This window comes from Eschrichtius robustus, chromosome 6, assembly GCF_028021215.1.
Source record: "Eschrichtius robustus isolate mEscRob2 chromosome 6, mEscRob2.pri, whole genome shotgun sequence".
Classification (NCBI taxonomy): domain Eukaryota; kingdom Metazoa; phylum Chordata; class Mammalia; order Artiodactyla; family Eschrichtiidae; genus Eschrichtius; species Eschrichtius robustus.
In genome coordinates, this window is record NC_090829.1 from 45,766,316 (window position 1) to 45,786,759 (window position 20,444).

The 20,444-nt window shown below is 31.8% G+C and overlaps 1 protein-coding gene across 1 annotated transcript in view; it reads right to left on the reverse strand.

Moving 5' to 3' along the window:
• SI (sucrase-isomaltase) overlaps positions 1-20,444 on the reverse strand; it is a 98,400-nt gene that overhangs the window by 64,823 nt on the left and 13,133 nt on the right. The window contains exons 7-14 of the mRNA XM_068547390.1: positions 20,143-20,242; positions 19,087-19,199; positions 15,951-16,076; positions 15,164-15,295; positions 14,957-15,076; positions 8,763-8,876; positions 4,246-4,330; positions 3,184-3,301 (exon numbers count right to left, since the gene is read on the reverse strand). Coding sequence (XP_068403491.1) covers positions 3,184-3,301; positions 4,246-4,330; positions 8,763-8,876; positions 14,957-15,076; positions 15,164-15,295; positions 15,951-16,076; positions 19,087-19,199; positions 20,143-20,242 — 908 coding nt within the window. The remainder of the gene's footprint in view (positions 1-3,183; positions 3,302-4,245; positions 4,331-8,762; positions 8,877-14,956; positions 15,077-15,163; positions 15,296-15,950; positions 16,077-19,086; positions 19,200-20,142; positions 20,243-20,444) is intronic.

The window sequence follows — 20,444 nt, forward strand, 5'->3', positions numbered from 1 at the left end:
TTATCTTCTCAAAGAACCAGCTTTTAGTTCTATTGATCTTTGCTATCTTTCCTTATTTCTTTTTCATTTATTTCTGATCTAATCTTTATGATCTCTTTCCTTCTGCCAACTTTGCAGGCTTTATTTGTTGTTGTTCTTCTTCTTCTTTCCCTAATTGCTTTAGGTGTAATGTTAGGTTGTTTATTTGAGATATTTCTTCATTCTTGAGGTAGTTTCTCTTGCTATAAACTTCCCTGTTAGAACTGCTTTTGGTACATCCCATAGGTTTTGGGTCATCATGTTTTCATTGTCATTTGTTTCTTGGTATTTTTTGATTTCGTCTTTGATTTCTTCAGTGATCTTTTGGTTATTTAGTAGTGTATTGTTTCACTTCCATGTGTTTTTTTTTTTTTTTACAGTTTTTGTCATCTAATTGATATCTAATCTTGTGGCACTGTGGTCAGAAAAGATACTTGATATGATTTCAATTTTCTTAAATTTACCAAGGTTTGATTTGTGACCCAAGATATAATCTATCCTGGAAAACGTTCCATGAGCACTTGAGAAGAAAATATATTCTGTTGTTTTTTGGATGGAATGTCCTATAAATATCAATTAAGTCCATGTTGTTTAATGTATCATTTAAAGCTTGTGTTTCCTTATTTATTTTCATTTAGGATGATCTGTCCATTGGTGAAAATGGAGTTTTAAAGTCCCCAATTATGATTGTGTTACTGTCGATTTCCCTTTTTATGGCTGTTAGTATTTGCCTTATGTATTGAGGTGCTCCTATGTTGGGTGCATAAATATTTACAATTGTTATATCTTCTTCTTGGATTGATCCCTTGATCATTATGTTGTGACCTTCTCTGCTCCTTGTAATAGTCTTTATTTTAAAATCTATTTTGTCTGATATGAGAATTGCTACTCCAGCTTTCTTTTGATTTCCATTTGCATGGAATATCTTTTTCCATCCCCTCACTTTCAGTCATATGTGCCCCTGGGTCTGAACTCTGTCTCTTGTAGACAGCATATATACGGGTCTTGTTTTTGTATCCATTCAGCCAGTCTATGTCTTTCGGTTGGAACATTTCATCCATTTACTTTTAAGGTAATTATTGATATGTATGTTCCTATTACCATTTTCTTAATTGTTTGGGGTTTATTTTTGTAGATCTTTTCCTTATCTTGTGTTTCCTGACTAGAGATGTTCCTTTAGCATTTGTTGTAAAGCTGGTTTGGTGGTGCCGAATTCTCTTAACTTTTGTTTGTCTGTAAAGGTTTTAATTTCTCTGTCGAATCTGAATGAGATCTTTGCTGGTTGGAGTAATCTTGGTTGTAGGTTTTTCCCTTTCATCACTTTATATGTTCTGCCACTCCCTTCTGGTTGCAGAGTTTCTGCTGAAAGATCAGCTGTTAACCTTATGGTGATTCCCTTGTATGTTATTTATTGCTTTTCCCTTGCTGCTTTTAATATTTTTCTTTGTATTTAATTTTTGATAGTTTGATGAATATGTGTCTTGGCATGTTTGTCCTTGGATTTATCCTGTATGGGACTCTGCATTTCATAGACTTGATTGACTATTTCCTTTCCCATGTTAGGGAAGTTTTCAACTATAATCCTTCAAATATTTTCTCAGAGCGTTTCTTTTTCTCTTCTTCTTTTGGGACCCCTATGATTCAAATGTTGGTGCATTTTATGTTGTCCCAGAGGTCTCTGTGACTGTCCTCAATTATTTTCATTCTTTTTTCTTTATTATGCTCTGTGGTAGTTATTTCCACTATTTTATTTTCCAGGTCACTTATCTGTTCCTCTGCTTGTTATTCTGCTATTCATTCCTTCCAGAGAATTTTAAATTTCATTTATTGTGTTGTTCATCATTGTTTGTTTGCTCTTCTGTTCTTCTAGGTCCTTGTTTCTTGTATTTTCTCCATTCTATTTCCAGGATTTTGGATCATCTTTACTATGATTACTCTGATTTCTTTTTCAGGTAGACTGCCTATTTCCTCTTCATTTGTTTGGTCTGGTGCGGTTTTGCCTTGCTCCTTCATCTGCTGTGTGTTTCTCTGTTTTCTCATTTTGCTTAACTTACTATGTTTGGGGTCTCCTTTTCACAGGCTGCAGGTTCGTAGTTCCCGTTGTTTTTGGTGTCTGCTCCCAGTGGCTAAGTTTGGTTCATTGGGTTGTGTAGGCTTCCTGCTGGAGGGCACTAGTGCCTGTGTTCTGCTGGATGAGGCTGGTACTTGTCTTTCTGGTGGGCAGGACCGCAGCCGGTGGTGTGTTTTGGGGTGTCTGTGACCTTATTATGATTTTAGGCAGCCTCTCTGCTAATGGCTGGGTTTGTGTTCCTGTCTTGCTAGTTGTTTGGCATGGGTTGTCCAGCACTGAAACTTGCTGGCCGCTGGGTGGAGCTGGGTCTTAGTTTTGAGATGGAGATCTCTGGGAGAGCTCTTACCATTTGATATTACGTGGGGCTGGGAGTTCTCTGGTGGTCCAGTGTCCTGAGCTCAGCTCTCTCACCTCAGAGGCTCAAGCCTGACACAAGGCTGGAGCACTAAGACCCTGGTCTTCAACTTGCTGAGCCATCCTAGAGATTTTGGACTTGCCAGCCTCCATAACTGTGTGAGCCAAGTCCAGACACTGGATCAGTAGGCAACTTGATCCTGGATTTCCCAGTCTCAAGAACTTTTTCTTTTCCTTTGTGCTTAAGTCTAGTTTCACTTGTTCACAGGGGGCTCAATGCTGAGGCCTCACACCTGGCCCTTCAGACCAGAGTTCCTCCTATGAAACAACTGTGCTGACACCTCAGCTTAGGGTCCCATGTGCAGAAGCCTGAAACTCTTGTTTTTTAAAAGTAAAGACTTGTTTTAGAAGCACCATCCTCTCAGGTCAATTGTGAATTTCATGCTTAGAGCACATATTCAGAGATACCAAACTGAATCAAAATTTGGAAGGAAAATTTCAATTTATGAATTAAAAAAGAATCACAGTTTTATTCATATATCATGTAGTTCTTGATAACTAAGTTTCAAATTTGTGAATATTAGTAAAAGAGGAGATGCTTTTAATGCCCTAATTTTTCACCATGAAAATATTATCTTTCTTTGCTTTCCTACTCTTGTTATTATCCACTATATGTAAATTACCAAATATGTTTCTAGACAATAAATATTAAAGGGCTTTCTGAGTGAAATTGCACTTACTTCTCCGTGGCTATAGCCATACTGTATCCATAGAGGCTGTGAACATCATACTGTTTCCCCCAGTGTTGCACAGCATCCATGCAAATTGTTTTGGAATACAGGATTTTGTCAAGAATATCTTAGAAAAAAATATAAGATATAATTTCTTAAGAAATATTTTGCCATTTTAAACTTTATAATCCTTACGTGATGTGCTATGTAATACCATATTTAGTTAAAAAGTAATGAAAGACAACAATTTATGCTAAGTTCCAGTTGGGTCTTCACCTTTTACTCTTACTGATTAACAATTACATTTGCACATACAATAATGAATACCCTGTTTCCTAACTTCAGTAATAAATAAATCTATGGAGAAAATAGACTTTAACATGCATATAGAAATATATATATATATATTTATTATAAATCATATAACTATAGACCCATTTGAAAGCTTTATAATTTATTTAAATATAACCTAATTCCACACATGTAGACCTGTTACACAATAACAAATCATTTAAATCTCTGCTTTTCAGTTTTTATTGTGCTTTAATTTGCAGGCTTATATTGTACTGTGATAATTATTGTCATCTTTCTTCAGATGTCCTTATAATAATCTATTCCCCTCAGAACACTTCTTTTTCTTTGGTGAAATTTTTTTTACCAATTTTATTGATGAAAACATGCTTTTTGGAATAAGTGAGATGTAACTATTCACATCAGGTACATCTAATAACTGCAGAGACTTAAACCAAAGTGCTCAAGGAAAAAAATTGATCACTTAAATTATGATTTCAAACAAATTTTGTTTCTTTTCATTAATCATTTAATCATGGGCAGTTCATCAGAGGTAAAGACAAATCAATAATCTGCACCAAAATTTAAAAACATGCTCCTTCTCTTAGACATAAATATTTTGGCCAGAAATAAAACAAAAAATAAACAAAATACCACAGTTATTTCAGGGTCTCAAAATTATATCAAAGTTTGTGATTTAGAAATATATGCTACAATTTACCAGTAAAAAAAGATAATTATTCTCAATTAATGGTAAGGAGATAGTTAAATGAAATTTACCAGGAGTAAAAGCTGGGTAATTCAGTTTGTTGTCACTGCATCCTTTCTTTGAACCATGAATAAAGCTGGAAACTTCATTCATGTCCTGAATGGATATAAGATAAAGAACAGCAGATTTTAAGTAATTCTAAATCATATAAGCAGAAACTCTCTACTTGTTTGTAAATATTTTATCTAGGGCAACCATGATGTTCCTCTGCTCCTAGAAGACATATATAAGCTACCAACCTACAAACAAACTTGCTTAACTATTCTCACTACTTGATTCCAAAATACTTCCAGCATGAACAAGTCATTATAGTGAGAAAAATAATATTATTTGTTTTTTCATAAATGTATATACCAGATAACAGAGGTATCTTAGGTGGGATTAAAGGATTTTATACAACCAAAATGTATGTGATTTACCTAGCTTTAATTATACATATAAAGCATTAATTATATTACATTACATTAAAAGTATTAAGCAACTGTCTTTTCTAAATAGTTGTATCAGTCTTCTCACTGTGAGCCTATCATTGTACATATTTCCAGCACATTCATTTATTCAACATAGTTTATTAATTTCAGCTGGCATTTATCTAGTTTCTATGATGTGCCTTGCTAGCAGCTAGGCACAACACTTTTTGCCTAGCCCACAACTCCTACACTTTCATGAGAGGATGAAAGTGAAAAAAGTCAAACAGCATTTTAGTATTCTAATGAAAATGGTTATGAGCTTATTGAATCCTTGGAAGAGTCTCAGGGAATCCTAGCGCTCCTGGGCCACATTATGAGAACCAGTGACCTAAACATCTCTTGGAGTCAGAGTTGTGGGGTATTGCATTTATGGATTTTCTTGCCTTGTAAACTGAAGCCCTAGTATTGTCTTGCTGTTTACTAGTTCTAGTCCATAACCAGTTAAGTAAAACCTTTGGACTAAAAAAGATTATTCATATAAAATCATATATTACACTACACATGCTCAAGAAATGTGTATGTCTTTCTCCATCTCTGTTAATGGCACCAAAGAATTTTTGAGCCTTATTTCCCACATCTCTATAATACGTTCTCTCTGCTCTCACAAAGGCATCACACTCATTCAAGTCTCTCGTTAATTTTGTTTTCCTCAGAAGTATATTCTCTTTATCACTCTTCCCTTCTCCCATCAAAATGATGCCCAGATGGAATTAATGTGAGAAATGAAGGCTGCTCAAGGGAGAAAAGAATAAATTCCTCATTGTGAAACAGATTTTTGTTTTCTTAATAGCCACAAAGGACAATTACGTAGTTATTCTAAAGTACACATTGGGGTTATTTTACTAAAATTACCTGATGTATTATATTCAATTTTGTTGTCCTATGTCCAGTAAAATTAATACAAAGAGATACTATAGTTGTACAGCCAATAATTTTAGATGAACCTAAGTATTTTTTCTTCATGAATGTACCAACTGAATTAAATTCAAAAACAGCTTCAACTACTGAAACTCATAAATGGAACTGAGTTGCATTATTTTAAATTTTAAGAGTCTTTTTCTAAACCATTTTATTACCTCTTGTATATAATATTCACCAAGGAAGTGCAAGGACAAAACATTTAACTCTGAAATTGATGTTATTCTATTTGAACTAAGTATTTGCAAACTTGAAATAAAATTCACAAGCTCTTATAGCACTCACTCAAAATAGACTTTATTTTATGTAATTTAAGAATAAATAAAATAAAAGAATTTAATAAATGTAATATAATAATAAAATAACTTAAAACTTAATCACTTTTACATGATTTTAACCATATTTAAAACAAATAAAGCATTTAATATTTGATTATTTTTTATTAAAATGTCTATTTGACAAGATTATATTATTAATAGGTTAAACTTACTACTCATAATTTAATAGAATTTATTTGTATCTCTTTTAATGTATTTTGTATTTTTGCTTCTTTCAAAATTCTGAAAATATTTTTCTCTAACCTATTCAAGGATTTACGTGGTGTTACGTTTATTTAATGTCATGTGAAAGTGAATTTGATTAGTATTGTCAATATTACAGCCAGTAAATTCAAGCACTGTAAGTCATGAGACAAAGGACTCAGTGGATTGATAGTAATAAGTACTCCTACAGTATCATTAAAATCATCTCACGTCTAGTAATGACCATTTCTAGGAATTATCAATACCATTTTTAAGGGTGTTTCTTTAAAATCCATTGAAAACTGTATAAAAATCTGGTGGCATTTCATAACTTCACTTTTAAACTAAATCTAAATAACCCTATTTTCAAAGAAATTTTTAAATAACTGATTTTTTTCTAAGAATCCTATAAAATGTACAGATAATATATCCAATTAAGCCCCCAGTTATTGGGATATATGAACGTGTTTGGATATATCTTCTCAATGAATTTTAAGTTTCCCAAAACTATATATTAAATTATTAGACTTCTTTATGGAAGAATTCTCCTTGTTAGATTTTAAAGAATAAAATCATAGTAACAACATGATCACAAAAATATGCTTATTTTTTCAGAGAAATGGAAATGTTCTTTGAATTTTAAAAATACTAATGTTTTTATTTTGAAATCATAGCATTAGTCTTAATTATACCAAATACAGTAGGCTCTTATTTTTCAAATATTAGGAGATTATCTTAAGAATGATACAAAAAAAGGGAATTCAACCATAATGTGTGTTTATACGCAAAAATCTATTTTTCAATTAAAATTAAGCTCATATCATTTCCCAAAATTATTGTAATATTTAAACTTAAAATTTAAAAGCATTAGCATTGAATCTAAATTAAAAATCTAGAAAATTATAAAACTAAAATTTTGACATGAAAATAAAATATCATCAGTTAAATTATGCTGCTTTACTATATATTCATTCTGTCAGAAAAAATAATCTGAAGAAAGAAAAAGAATTTGAGAAACAACCTAGCAGTAGGGTTTGGCAATTATTCAGGTAAGAGTTAGAAGCAGAATATTCACTGCTTATACATAGCATATATTAATTCAGTGATATTTAGTGAGCTTTGAAATCATACTGGTTATCATAAGCATTAGTCAAAATGCTTCTGTATTAGTATCATAACTACTCTGTTTTTCTCAGATGCCCCTCTTCTTTCCATCCCTCCCTCTCTTTGGAGATGAATCATGTATTTCAGTCTTCAATGGATGTAGGAAATGAAGTATATTCTCTATATATAGCACAGTCAGATTCTTTTTCACTATTCCTAAATGTCATTTATACTTGTAACTCTGCTCTAATGGATTCAAATTTTTCCTAAACAAGAAAAAGAATGAAAGAAAAAAAGAAAAATAAAGGAAAGAAGGAAAGAACGTACTTTTAATTTAAATTAAATAATATAATTGAAATTGGAGGTAGAATTAAAAACAAAATGCAAGAGCAGATTGCAATTTTTTTTGTTATTTCTACCAGCAGCTAGGTATCAACACTGCAATCTCACTAATTTTGTGTCAAATAACAAAGCCTCTCCATCTTCATTCTATTACCTTCATAGGAATTCTGACGGGTATGCTAACCTTCTACTCAACTCCACGTTTTCATGATAATGCAAAATAAACACTTGTAATTGATTGAATAAATAAATAAATAATTTAAATAATGACTGAATTAATAATGAGAACTTTAGGGAAGTAGAGATACTGTGATCTAAACAATCAAAAAATTTAACTATTCCCAGATATCCATAATCTCTCCTTCCAAAATTCCGTACAGTTGTAATACCTTTGAAAAACATTCCTCATGTTCTCTCTGTGCTCAAGATTATTAGATATTTTTTTCTGAAATATAGAATTCTGGGATCACCTAGTAGTTTCATTCCCCAAACATTGTTACAGTTTCCTTAACAAAAGACACTAAATCATTGACTATCATCAGTATTAGTCTAAATTATAAACCTACCAGCAGGCATCAATAGCTACAGATATAAAATTTCATCCAAAGAAACTTTTAAAAATTAGTGTTTTCCTTTAATAACTTTACCAGTAATCTAGGATATTATTTGTTTGTTGTTGATGTTTATCTTGAGATAAAACACTTAACCTATTGCCAATTTTGATTTGTTCCACTTAATAACTTACTAAAAAGAAAGTTTCTAAAGGCTGAGGGCTTATTTAAGTCCATGTTGCTGCAATTGCTTGACTACTGCAGACTTTAGTAAAAGTTTTTGAAGTTACACTACTATAGGCTAATCTCCAAATTTTGTTAACTCTTTTCAACATAAATTATTAGTCATAAAGGTACAACACCTTAGTGACAGAAATGAACTTTATCCTATAAAGTATATTACTGGATAAGAAAAATCTCAATTTACAGTTTTTAGTTTGTATTCTTTTTCTGACCCATGAACATGACAGGTATGATATTTATACATTCTAGAAAAATATAAGAACATTATTTTTATGTTCAATATGTTATAAAATATTTTTTGTCAACTTAATAATAATTTTTATGGAAAAATAATTCTATGCTCATTGTCCAAAATCACAAGTCTAAAGTAACTACTTACAATCCAAAGTCCATCATAATTCACTTGTTGATGGAAAATACTGCATTCATTTGCCCACCATTCTATGCAGTTTGGATTAGTGAAATCAGGGTATACTGTTAATCCTGGCCATACCTGGAAGAATAGATCATTCACATATATACATAAATAAAAGGAAACATAAATAAATGAAAATTCAAAAATTAATGAAAAATCAAACTGAGTGAAGAAGAAGAGTAAAAAATTATTGAAGTTATGACATTGTACTTCTTTACGTATATGTGATCCATGCACCATCTATATTTACAATAATCTCAGGTCTACTTTAAAGTTCATTTAAGGGAAAGTACTGATATTTAAAGTAAAGAGAGAGTGAGAACATGAAGCATTTAAGTTGGGAAAAATATAAGAATATGGGATGCAGCTGCTATTTTGACTTCACTAATTTATTTTTTAGCATTTAGTGGGTTAAGTTAAAAAACAAATAAACAAAAACTATATAATATATTCATTGTCTGATAAAAGAAATTACATTATTTCATTTCCAAAGACATTTGTTTTCAAGAAATTCAAGCAAAAGGATTCGTTGTGTATTTATTTTTATTTAACAACTGTGAATATAACTCTTATTGTGTGCTGGGGACTGTTCCAAGTGCTTTTAGTTATTAATTCATTAAATCTTCATTAGAACTTTAGGAGATAGGTACTAATTTTATCATCACTTTACAGCTGAGGTAAGTAGTATAATTAAACCCATTTTAAAGATGAGAGAAGTGATGAACAGAGAAGTTTTTCAAGGTCACACTGCTACTAAGTGGTACAGAAGGAATTCAAATCTAGGCAGTCTCATATCTGATTCCACGCTATTAAACGCTACATGTACTATGCTACCTCTTTATGGTTTATGTTTCTTCAAATTATTTTACTTACTATTTAAAATAATGACATTCAACAAGAGGAATTCAATTTCAGGTGTATTGGGATAAATAATATTGTTTTATATCCAAATTATGCATATTGGCTATCTGATCTGTCCATATTCAATAGAACAGGTCATAACGAAATGTATTCTGTGAGATATTAATGGACATTATGGGGAGGAATACTGGGTTTTGTTTCCTGATGGAGTTCATAATTATTTGAAGAAAACTTTCAGTAGTAATTTTAACTTTGATAAATGTGATAGAAAGTGATGGTCAAGATATTCTTTATTATTGTAAATAATGCTATAATAAAATGTTTTTATAAATTGATTTTCTCCTGTTTTATTTCTTTTGATTAAATTACAGAAGTGGAATTATCAAGTCAATGCATCTAGAATCACATTTTTTTTTGTTTCTTTGTTTTTATTCAAACAGAAAGTCACAAAAATTATAATCATCCTCATCAGTTCACTCAGTCCCATGTAATTAATTTTTTTTATCTTGATCTTTTGTTAGCACTTTTATGAATTCATCAGTTTTCCATTAGAGTTCTGAAAATGCTTATTCATTCAGCTCAGCAGCATAGTCAGTTACCAGAAACCTGTACTTGTCAGAGTCTTTTCCATCAATTCCTTGAAGACGAAACCCTTTTATAGGAACACTTTTGCAAAAGCAACAGAGTACACCCAGACCTGTCTCTAAATGACAAAAGACTTAAAAATGACCACGGTTAAAGATTTGAAGAAAGTTCATAATAATGCAATTGACAAGGAAATTTAGTTACTTCTGAGATATATATTTTAAGGTAATAAATAGAATTATGACTTATAACATTATACTAGAACATATAAGATTTTTAGGAATTTCATGTAATGGCTGAAACATTTATGTTAACATATTTCCATACAAATAACCCAAAGAAAGTTTAGTATTAGTTTTTTTTTCTTTTTTTGAATTTTTGAATTTTATTTATTTTTTTATACAGCAGGTTCTTATTAGTCATCAATTTTATACACATCAGGGTATACATGTCAATCTCAATTGCCCAATTCAGCACACCACCATCCCCACACTCCCACAGCTTTCCCCCCTTGGTGTCCATACGTTTGTTCTCTACATCTGTGTCTCAACTTCTGCCCTGCAAACCAGTTCATCTGCACCATTTTTCTAGGTTCCACATACATGCGTTAATATACGATATTTGTTTTTCGCTTTCTGACTTACTTCACTCTGTATGACAGTCTCTAGGTCCATCCATGTCTCAACAAATGACTCAATTTCATTACTTTTTATGGCTGAGTAATATTCCATTTTATATATGTACCATATCTTCTTTATCCATTTGTCTGTCGATGGGCATTTAGGTTGCTTCCATGACCTGGCTATTGTAAATAGTGCTGCAATGAACATTGGGGTGCATGTGTCTTTTTGAATTATGGTTTTCTCTGGATATATGCCCAGTAGTGGGATTGCTGGGTCATATGGTAGTTATATTTTTAGTTTTTTTAGGAACCTCCATACTGTTCTCCATAGTGGCTGTATCAATTTACATTCCCACCAACAGTGCAAGAGGGTTCCCTTTTCTCCACACCCTCTCCAGCATTTGTTGTTTGTAGATTTTCTGATGATGCCCATTCTAACTGGTGTGAGGTGATACCTCATTGTAGTTTTGATTTGCATTTCTCTAATTATTAGTGATTTTGAGCAGCTTTTCATGTGCTTCTTGGTCATCTGTATGTCTTCTTTGGAGAAATGTCTATTTAGGTCTTCTGCCCATTTTTGGATTGGGTTGTTTGTTTTTTTAATATTGAGCTGCATGAGCTGTTTATATATTTTGGAGATTAATCCTTTGTCCGTTGATTCATTTACAAATATTTTCTCCCATTCTGAGGGTTGTCTTTTCGTCTTGTTGATGGTTTCCTTTGCTGGGCAAAAGCTTTTAAGTTCAATTAGGTCCCATTTGATTATTTTTGTTTTTATTTCCATTACTTCAGGAGGTGGATCAAAAAAGATCTTGCTGTGATTTATGTCAAAGAGTGTTCTTCCTATGTGTTCCTCTAAGAGTTTTATAGTGTCCGGTCTTACATTTAGGTCTCAAATCCATTTTGAGTTTATTTTTGTGTATGGTGTTAGGGAGTGTTCTAATTTCATTCTTCTACATGTAGCTGTCCAGTTTTCCCAGCACCACTTATTGAAAAGACTGTCTTTTCTCCATTTTAAATCCTTGCCTCCTTTGTCATAGATTAGTTGACCGTAGGTGCGTGGGTTTATCTCTGGGCTTCCTATCTTGTTCCATTGATCTATGTTTCTGTTTTTGTGCCAGTACCATATTGTCTTTATTACTGTAGCTTTGCAGTATAGCCTGAAGTCAGGGAGTCTGATTCCTCCAGTTCCGTTTTTTTCCCTCAAGACTGCTTTGGCTATTCGGGGTCTTTTGTGTCTCCATACAAATTTTTACGATTTTTTGTTCTAGTTCTGTAAAAAATGCCATTGGTAATTTGATAGGGATTGCATTGAATCTGTAGATTGTTTTGGGTAGTAAAGTCGTTTTCACAATATTGATTCTTCCAATCCAAGAACATGGTATATCTCTCCATCTGTTGGTATCATCTTTAATTTCTTTCATCAGTGTCTTATAGTTTTCTGCACACAGGTCTTTTGTCTCCCTAGGTAGATTTATTCCTAGGTATTTTATTCGTTTTGTTGCAATGGTAAATGGGAGTGTTTCCTTAATTTCTCTTTCAGATTTTTCAGCATTAGTGTAGAGGAATGCAAGAGATTTCTGTGCATTGATTTTGTATCCTGCAACTTTACCAAATTCTTTGATTAGCTCTAGTGGTTTTCTGGTGGCATTTTTAGGATTCTCTATGTATAATATCATGTCATCTGGAAACAGTGACAGTTTTACTTCTTCTTTTCCAATTTGATTCCTTTTATTTCTTTTCTTCTCTGTTGCCGTGGTAGGACTTCCAAAACTATGTTGAATAATAGTGGTGAGAGTGGACATCCTTGTCTTATTCCTGATCTTAGAGGAAATGCTTTCAGTTTTTCACATTGAGAATGATGTTTGCTGTGGGTTTGTCATATATGGCCTATATTATGTTGAGGTAGGTTCCCTGTATGCCCACTTTCTGGAGAGTTTTTCTCATAAATGGGTGCTGAATTGTGTCAAAAGCTTTTTCTGCATCTATTGAGATGATCATATGGTTATTCTTCAATTTGTTAATGTGTTGTATCACATTGATTTATTTGTGTATATTGAAGAATCCTTGCATCTCTGGGATAAATCCCACTTGATCATGTTGTATGATCCTTTTAATGTGTTGTTGGATTTAGTTTGCTAGTATTCTGTTGAGGATTTTTGTATCTATATTCATCAGTGATATTGGTCTGTAATTTTCTCTTTTTATAGTATCTTTGTCTGGTGTGGGTATCAGGGTGATGGTGGCCTCATAGAATGAGTTTGGGAGTGTTCCTTCCTCTGTAATATTTTGGAAGAGTTTGAGAAGGATGGGTGTTAGCTCTTCTCTAAATGTTTGATAGAATTCACCTGTGAAGCCATCTAGTCTTGGACTTTTGTTTGTTGGAAGAATTTTAATCACAGTTTCAATTTCATTACTTGTGATTGGTCTGTTCACATTCTCTATTTCTTCCTGGTTCAGTCTTGGAAGGTTATATCTTTCTAAGAATTTGTCCATTTCTTCCAGGTTGTCCATTTTGTTGGCATAGAGTTGCTTGTAGTATCGTCTTAGGATGCTTTGTATTTCTGAGGTGTCTGTTGTTACTTCACCTTTTTCATTTTTAATTTTATTGATTTGAGTCCCCTCCCTCTTTTTCTTCATAATTCTTGCTAATGGTTTATCAATTTTGTTTTTCTTCTCAAGGAACCAGCTTTTAGTTTTATTGATCTTTGCTATTGTTTTCTTTGTTTCTCTTTCATTTATTCTTGCTCTGATCTTTATGATTTCTTTCCTTCTGCTAACTTTGGGTTTTGTTTTTCTTCTTTCTCTAGTTCCTTTTGTGTATGGTTAGATTGTTTATTTGAGATTTTTCTTGTTTCTTGAGGTAGGTTTGTATAGCTATAAACTTCCCTCTTAGAACTGCTTTTGCTGCATCCCTTATGTTTTAGATCATCGTGTTTTCACTGTCATTTGTCTCTAGGTATTTTTTGATTTCCTCTTTGATTTCTCTAGTGATCTCTTGCTTATTTAGTAATGTATTGTTTAGCCTCCATGTGTTTGTGTTTCTTACGTATTTTCCCCTGTAATTGATTTCTAATCTCACAGCGTTGTGTTCAGAAAAGATGTTTGGTTTGATATCAATTTTCTTAAATTTACTGAGACTTGATTTGTGACCCAAGATGTGATCTATCCTGGAGAATGTTCCATGTGCCCTTGAGAAGAAAGTGTGATCTGCTGTTTTGTGATGGAATGTCTTATAAATATCAATTAAATCTATCTGATCTATTGTGTCATTTAAAGCTTCTGTTTCCTTGTTTATTTTCATTTTGGATGATCTGTCCATTGGTGTAAGTGAGGTGTTAAAGTTCCCCACTATTATTGTGTTACTGTTGATTTCCTATTTTATAGCTGTTAGCAGTTGCCTTATGTATTGAGGTGCTCCTATATTGGGTGCATATATATTTATAATTGTTGTATCTTCTTCTTGGATTGATCCCTTGATCATTATGCAGTGTCCTTCCTTATCTCTTGTAACACTCTTTATTTTAAAGTCTATTTTATCTGATATGAGTTTTTGATATGTCTTATAAAGTTGTCTCCAAAAGAATATTTGTTCTGGTTAAAAATTATGCCTTTTGGAGCTAGGCAGTTTCCTGACACTGCTCCTTATTAATTCTGTGACATGAGGAAAGTTATCTCACCTCTTTCAAATTCACTTTTTTCCACACGTAAAGTAATAATTTTAATCATAGCTATCTTATGATTTCATTGTGAAGATGTATACTATAAATCTTATTACCCAGCATTTAAGTACTCAATTTATACATACAATTATTTTATATCATATGATCAGAATTTTTATAATAATCCAAATAATTTATCATATTTTTTATCATTAGTTTTGTTTATGTCACTGAAAATTATCTGTCTTTCTACAAAAACTGTTGTAGAGATAATTCAAATATCTCCTCTAAAATTTCTCTATGCAATTAAATATCAAATCCAGATTTGAAAGCAAATAAACTCACACACACACACACACTCAGAAACACTTTGCTGTTGCACAACAGAAAATCTGAGCAACACAAACTTAATGAATATCATGATTTACCTCTCCAATAATTGCTGTAGTCCCATCTGACTCATTTACCCAAACATTTTGTGCAGTTCCCCTCTCATAGGTTTCATATGCTGCTCCATTGGCACGTTTCTCTATGGAAATTGCAGGGTCCTAATAATTGAGAAAAGAAGCTATAGAAAATCAATTAATTTACAAATGTGTAAATACTAAAAATTAACATATATAATCAGTTATTACCAAGATGATGACATATTTCTGCCCATGGTCATGTAAATCTTGAACAAATTCAGGGAGGCCATTAAATGCAACGTGATCATAAGTAAAGTCTTTCTTGTCCTCCATATAGTCAATATCAGTGACCTGTGTATCCTGAAAATTAGCAGAGTATATTTCAATAAGCAGTACTGAAAGAACCCTCTAATCACCTCAACCTTTAAGTCCAAAGAATTTGTATTATAAATATAATGATTAAAAAGTAAATGAACTTTGATCTCTTTTATTTCACTAAAGACACAATGATATTGCTTATAAAACTAGTTGTTTCTAATTCTAAAGTACAAAAGCATTAAATGATTATTCACATTTGTTTCAGTGCTGATCACTGGATATGTATTAGGTCAATATATATATATATATATATATATATATATATGTATATGTACATATATGGGGTTCCTTGTATAAAAAACAAAACTGTACATTACATAAAATACATTGAAATTTTATTACATTAAAAAGTATATAAGCTCTAAAATTAAAGTATATTTAAAAAACTGACTATAATTTTGTTCACACTTCAACATGTGTTCTAGTCTAGTATAACTCATAATCAGTTCTCAAAATTCAGGTAGGCCTGGACATTGCATATGACATAATGTGTACTTTATCATTAAAAAAAGCAGCTTAATAATTTATATCTATATCTATATGGTATATATGACAATCCTGACAATTTCCTACACTTATTATTATATGACAACATTTAACTTGAAATATATTACCACAAACTCTTCATCCTACTTACAAATGGTATGCCAGCTTCCCGATTTCTTCGTACCACTTCTTTCACTACATCAAGTGACTTATAATTCCAGCGACTCAGTTGGAATCCAAGACTCCAATATGCTGGCATTGTTGGTCGCCCAATGAGCTTGAAGTAAATGGATATTTAATTAGTCTCAATAACGAACATTAGAAACAAATATTAATATGCTTCTTATTGTTACATCGCTAGTATTGATTTGAGTTTAACCACATATTTTAAACAAAGATTTTGTGTATGCATTCTAAATGTGTCCTGGATATTCTCTTAGAATTTTGTTATGAAACACTTAGCAAGTTTATGTTCTGTCACTCATCTTTTGTTAATTTTGTGTTAAAAAATCAGAAAGGTAGCACTTAAAAAAGTAGCATTTACAAAAGTATATTTTGCCCTGCATGGAAAGTTAAAAAAGAGAATAAAAGAATAACATTAAAGAGATTTGAGAAAAAGAAAATTGTCCCACCACACTCCCACTTCTTGTAGCAACAAAATTAATGAATGAATGATCATCACATAAGAAAAAAAGATGTTTAAAAGTATACAATTTCTATTCCCTTACATTTTGGCACTTATTTCTCTCCTAGTTTGCAAAAATATTAATAAAATATATTTCTACAAGGATCCCAGGCAGTTATTTCATAAGGTACTTATATTCACATGTAGGACATTGGTTTCTTCCCTCCTCCAAGGGCCAAATGGGCCCTTCTCCTCCCACTCTCTGGTGGCCCAAGCAGGCTCAGTGCAAACTCACAACAGAGCACCAGCGTCTCATCACAACAGAGCACAGGATTTTGCACATGGAAAGATGAGTGCAACTGATATTAAGTTTTTTCACCAAAAACTAAGTATTAGGTTACATTAAGACAAATATCTTATCTGGCATGACGGGTTTTCTTTGGTTTAGGTATTTATATATATATGTTTATATATATATGTATCTTTATGTAATATACATTTTTTTGGATCCATGATTTCTTCATCATGTATGTCTAAAAAGTGCTATGGGCAAGACGGGAATAAAGACGCAGACCTACTAGAGAATGAACTTGAGGATACGGGGAGGGGGAAGAGTAAGCTGGGACAAAGTGAGAGAGTGGCATGGACATATATACACTACCAAATGTAAAATAGATAGCTAGGGGGAAGCAACCGCATAGCACAGGGAGATCAACTCGGTGCTTTGTGACCACCTAGAGTGGTGGGATAGGGAGGGTGGGAGGGAGGGAGACGCAAGAGGGAAGAGATATGGGGATATATGTATATGTATAACTGATTCACTTTGTTATAAAGCAGAAACTAACACACTATTGTAAAGCAATTATACTCCAATAAAGATGTTAAAAAAAAAAGTGCTATGTAAAAATAAAAAAAAAAAATACTCAGGTTATTGTATTCTATTCAATTTAAGCATTAAATTTATTTTTTAAAAACTTGGTATCAAATATAACTCCCCCAAAACTCAGTATGTTTAAACTCTATTCATAAACACCTTATGTTCCATTGAACTTCTTTAAAGATTTGGACATGTGATTGAAATTTCTGTGTGTGTGTGTGTATTATATGTATCACATAATTTATTTTCATAAAAGTGTATAAAACATGTTTTATTATATACTATATTAATTTATGTACTATTCATCTTATACCTTATATGTATATATTATCTTTAAAACTTATGAAATGATCTAGTCATTCAAATGCATTATGTTTTAAATTTTGACATACTGGGACCACTAATGTATTCATTTATACAGAGAGGATAATTTGTTTTTCTTCAAACAAGAAGTAGTTTCTTTTGCCTCTCTCTACATAATTTGAGCCCCATTGAAATGCAGCAGTGATTAATAGTGCTATATTCTATACAAGTCATTTATCTTATTCTTTAAATCCAAGCTTCTTCAAGTCTGCCCATAAAATGATGTATACAAGTGGACTGCTATATCACATGAATGCTTCATTCTCATGTCAAACATGACTCAAATTCAACTACTGCTGACCACAGACTTTACCCGGCATGTAATAGACAACTATCCCAACTAATATTTCACAAATAAAATATCAAATTCTTACAAAAATGTGCTGTCCCCTCTTTTGATGGTGTGATAACTGTATACAATAACTATGATTTCATATTATAGAGACTGTAAATTTTGTTGCCTTTCTGAAATTCGCATTTATGAACAGCAATTTGGGAATTGCTAGACATCGTAAATTATTCAATTGTGTAAAACCTTACCTACTCTTATTTCAGGTTTTTAGATCCTAACTAAAGTTTTTGATAGTAATTGCTTCTCTTTTGAGATCATTTTGAAAATGGGACTTATATGTCAAGAGATTTATCAATGAAACAAGATTTTATAAATAGGCACGATTCTTAAATCTTATATCTATAAAAATGATTTATTTTTCATAATAACACCAGAAATTATATACACTAACAGTCACAGGAGAACAATTTACATGGGAGAAACGTCTAGAATTAGGCTCAAAATAAGCCTTGGATTCCTCACCTTTCTAAGGTCCATCTTGGGCTCAGGTACACTAAGATGCTATTTAATAGGTAAATGAGAGTTGTTTAGACAGTAACCTCAAGAAGTTAAGACTTCAGACTATGTTTCAATATCTGTCCTTCTAAGCCTGAGTGTCAGAGCCAATTTTCCTGATATTTACCTACGGTACATTAACAGCAAGTTTCACTAGCCTTCCTCATAACTCACTTGCCTCCAAGATTCTTATCAAAGGGATGTATGACCTATATGTCCATTACCTATCCTCAGACTTGGAGATAAGATACTTCCTTTTGTTTCATCCCACCGAAGAAGGTCATGAATAAGTAAAGATTTAATATGCAACATCTCAAAGGAATCCAACTACTGAACTCACCTGCCTAGAAGCAAGAAACAACTTGATATCTGAAATGTAGACATCTAAATATACCTAGGTGTCACTGTATAACAAAAACAAAAATAAAAACCACTTTCTCATATCTGAAAAATGGTAAGGTTTAAAAATATATTTAGCTAAGAGGCCTCAAATATCTTAGCTAAAATCATTTTAATATGTAGACATGTTTGAAAGTATGGTAGAAAAAATTTTATAAAATACACCTGAAACACACCTCTTGATACTGTTGAACTACTTGTTCTGGAGTATCTCCTAGAAAAATGTAAAAGTCCAGAATGCCACCTGTAACTCTGTAAGTTACTATTGGAGTAGGCTGGATGAAAATCTCTACAAAACAAAAATTGGAAAAGCATATGTAAATAGTAAACATGTACATGTGATAAAATAATTGCAACGTCTATTTAAAGTACTTTGTATTAATCACATAGTTTTACAGTTTTTTTTAAATGATTAAGATAAGGTGTTGACGATAAGAATATAGGAGAAAAGTGGAATGCCACCATACATGAGGTTTAAGATAGGATATTCCAGATGCTGCCTTTTACAGATGTTGGCAAAATCTGCTCTAGAAACTGCTTAGCAGGGGATAGAGGATCCATCTTTTTACAACAAAAAGATTTCTTTTTAAAATTGCATTTCAATTAGTTATTTTAATTGAAGATTCTGTGAAAGATCATATTATCACATGTTGATTTCTAAGAAAAAAGCTACATAGGTTTTTAATTTGTCTATATTCACGACATAGTAATTGTCTGTATACCCATATGGTATATAGCTCTTGCTTGAATTTTTGTAATTTTTACTATCACTGATTCACCTATCCAATTTAGGTATTGCATTATTCACAACATTAAAAAACAAAAGGTTCTACACTACTTGAATTATGATAAACTTAAAAAAAATCATTCTTCCTTCTTTTTATCCCCATATAGACCTTGCTCTTTTTTATCTGGAGTGACATATTAACTTATCTTAACAAATGAGGCTATGTGAATGGGAATATTCATTTGTATGGATGTGTTCAGTGTTCCTCTGGAGGGAAAATGAAGTGCCCGAATATCACAATACAGCATACTTTTCCCCAAACAGAAGCACAGATATGCAAAAATCCATGTCTCACTAACTACAAAACCAGCTTATAATAATTTCACCTTCTAAATCAGTAACAACAAAGTTTACTCTGGTATACAATACCTATGATTGGAATAAAGAAAGCAGTTAAAACATTTCAAGTCTCATTTAAATATATTATCAGATAAATTACTCTTACCCATTGCATTGCTGTTCATTAAGAAAACACCAAATGACTTTCCAGAAGTATCTTCAATGCACATGAAGAATGTTTGATGGCCATATAAATTATTATTATTCTATAAGGCATAAATTTATTTAAAATAAAAAGATTATACACTGAAAATGGACATTATGGATTCCAATTTATTCTTGTAATTTACTCTTCATATTTAACTTACTCCCATACTCCTATAACAATTTTCTCTATATAAGTACCATATGTAATGTTGTAGCACAAAAAACATTGAACTTATTTTAATTATTAATACATTAAGATAT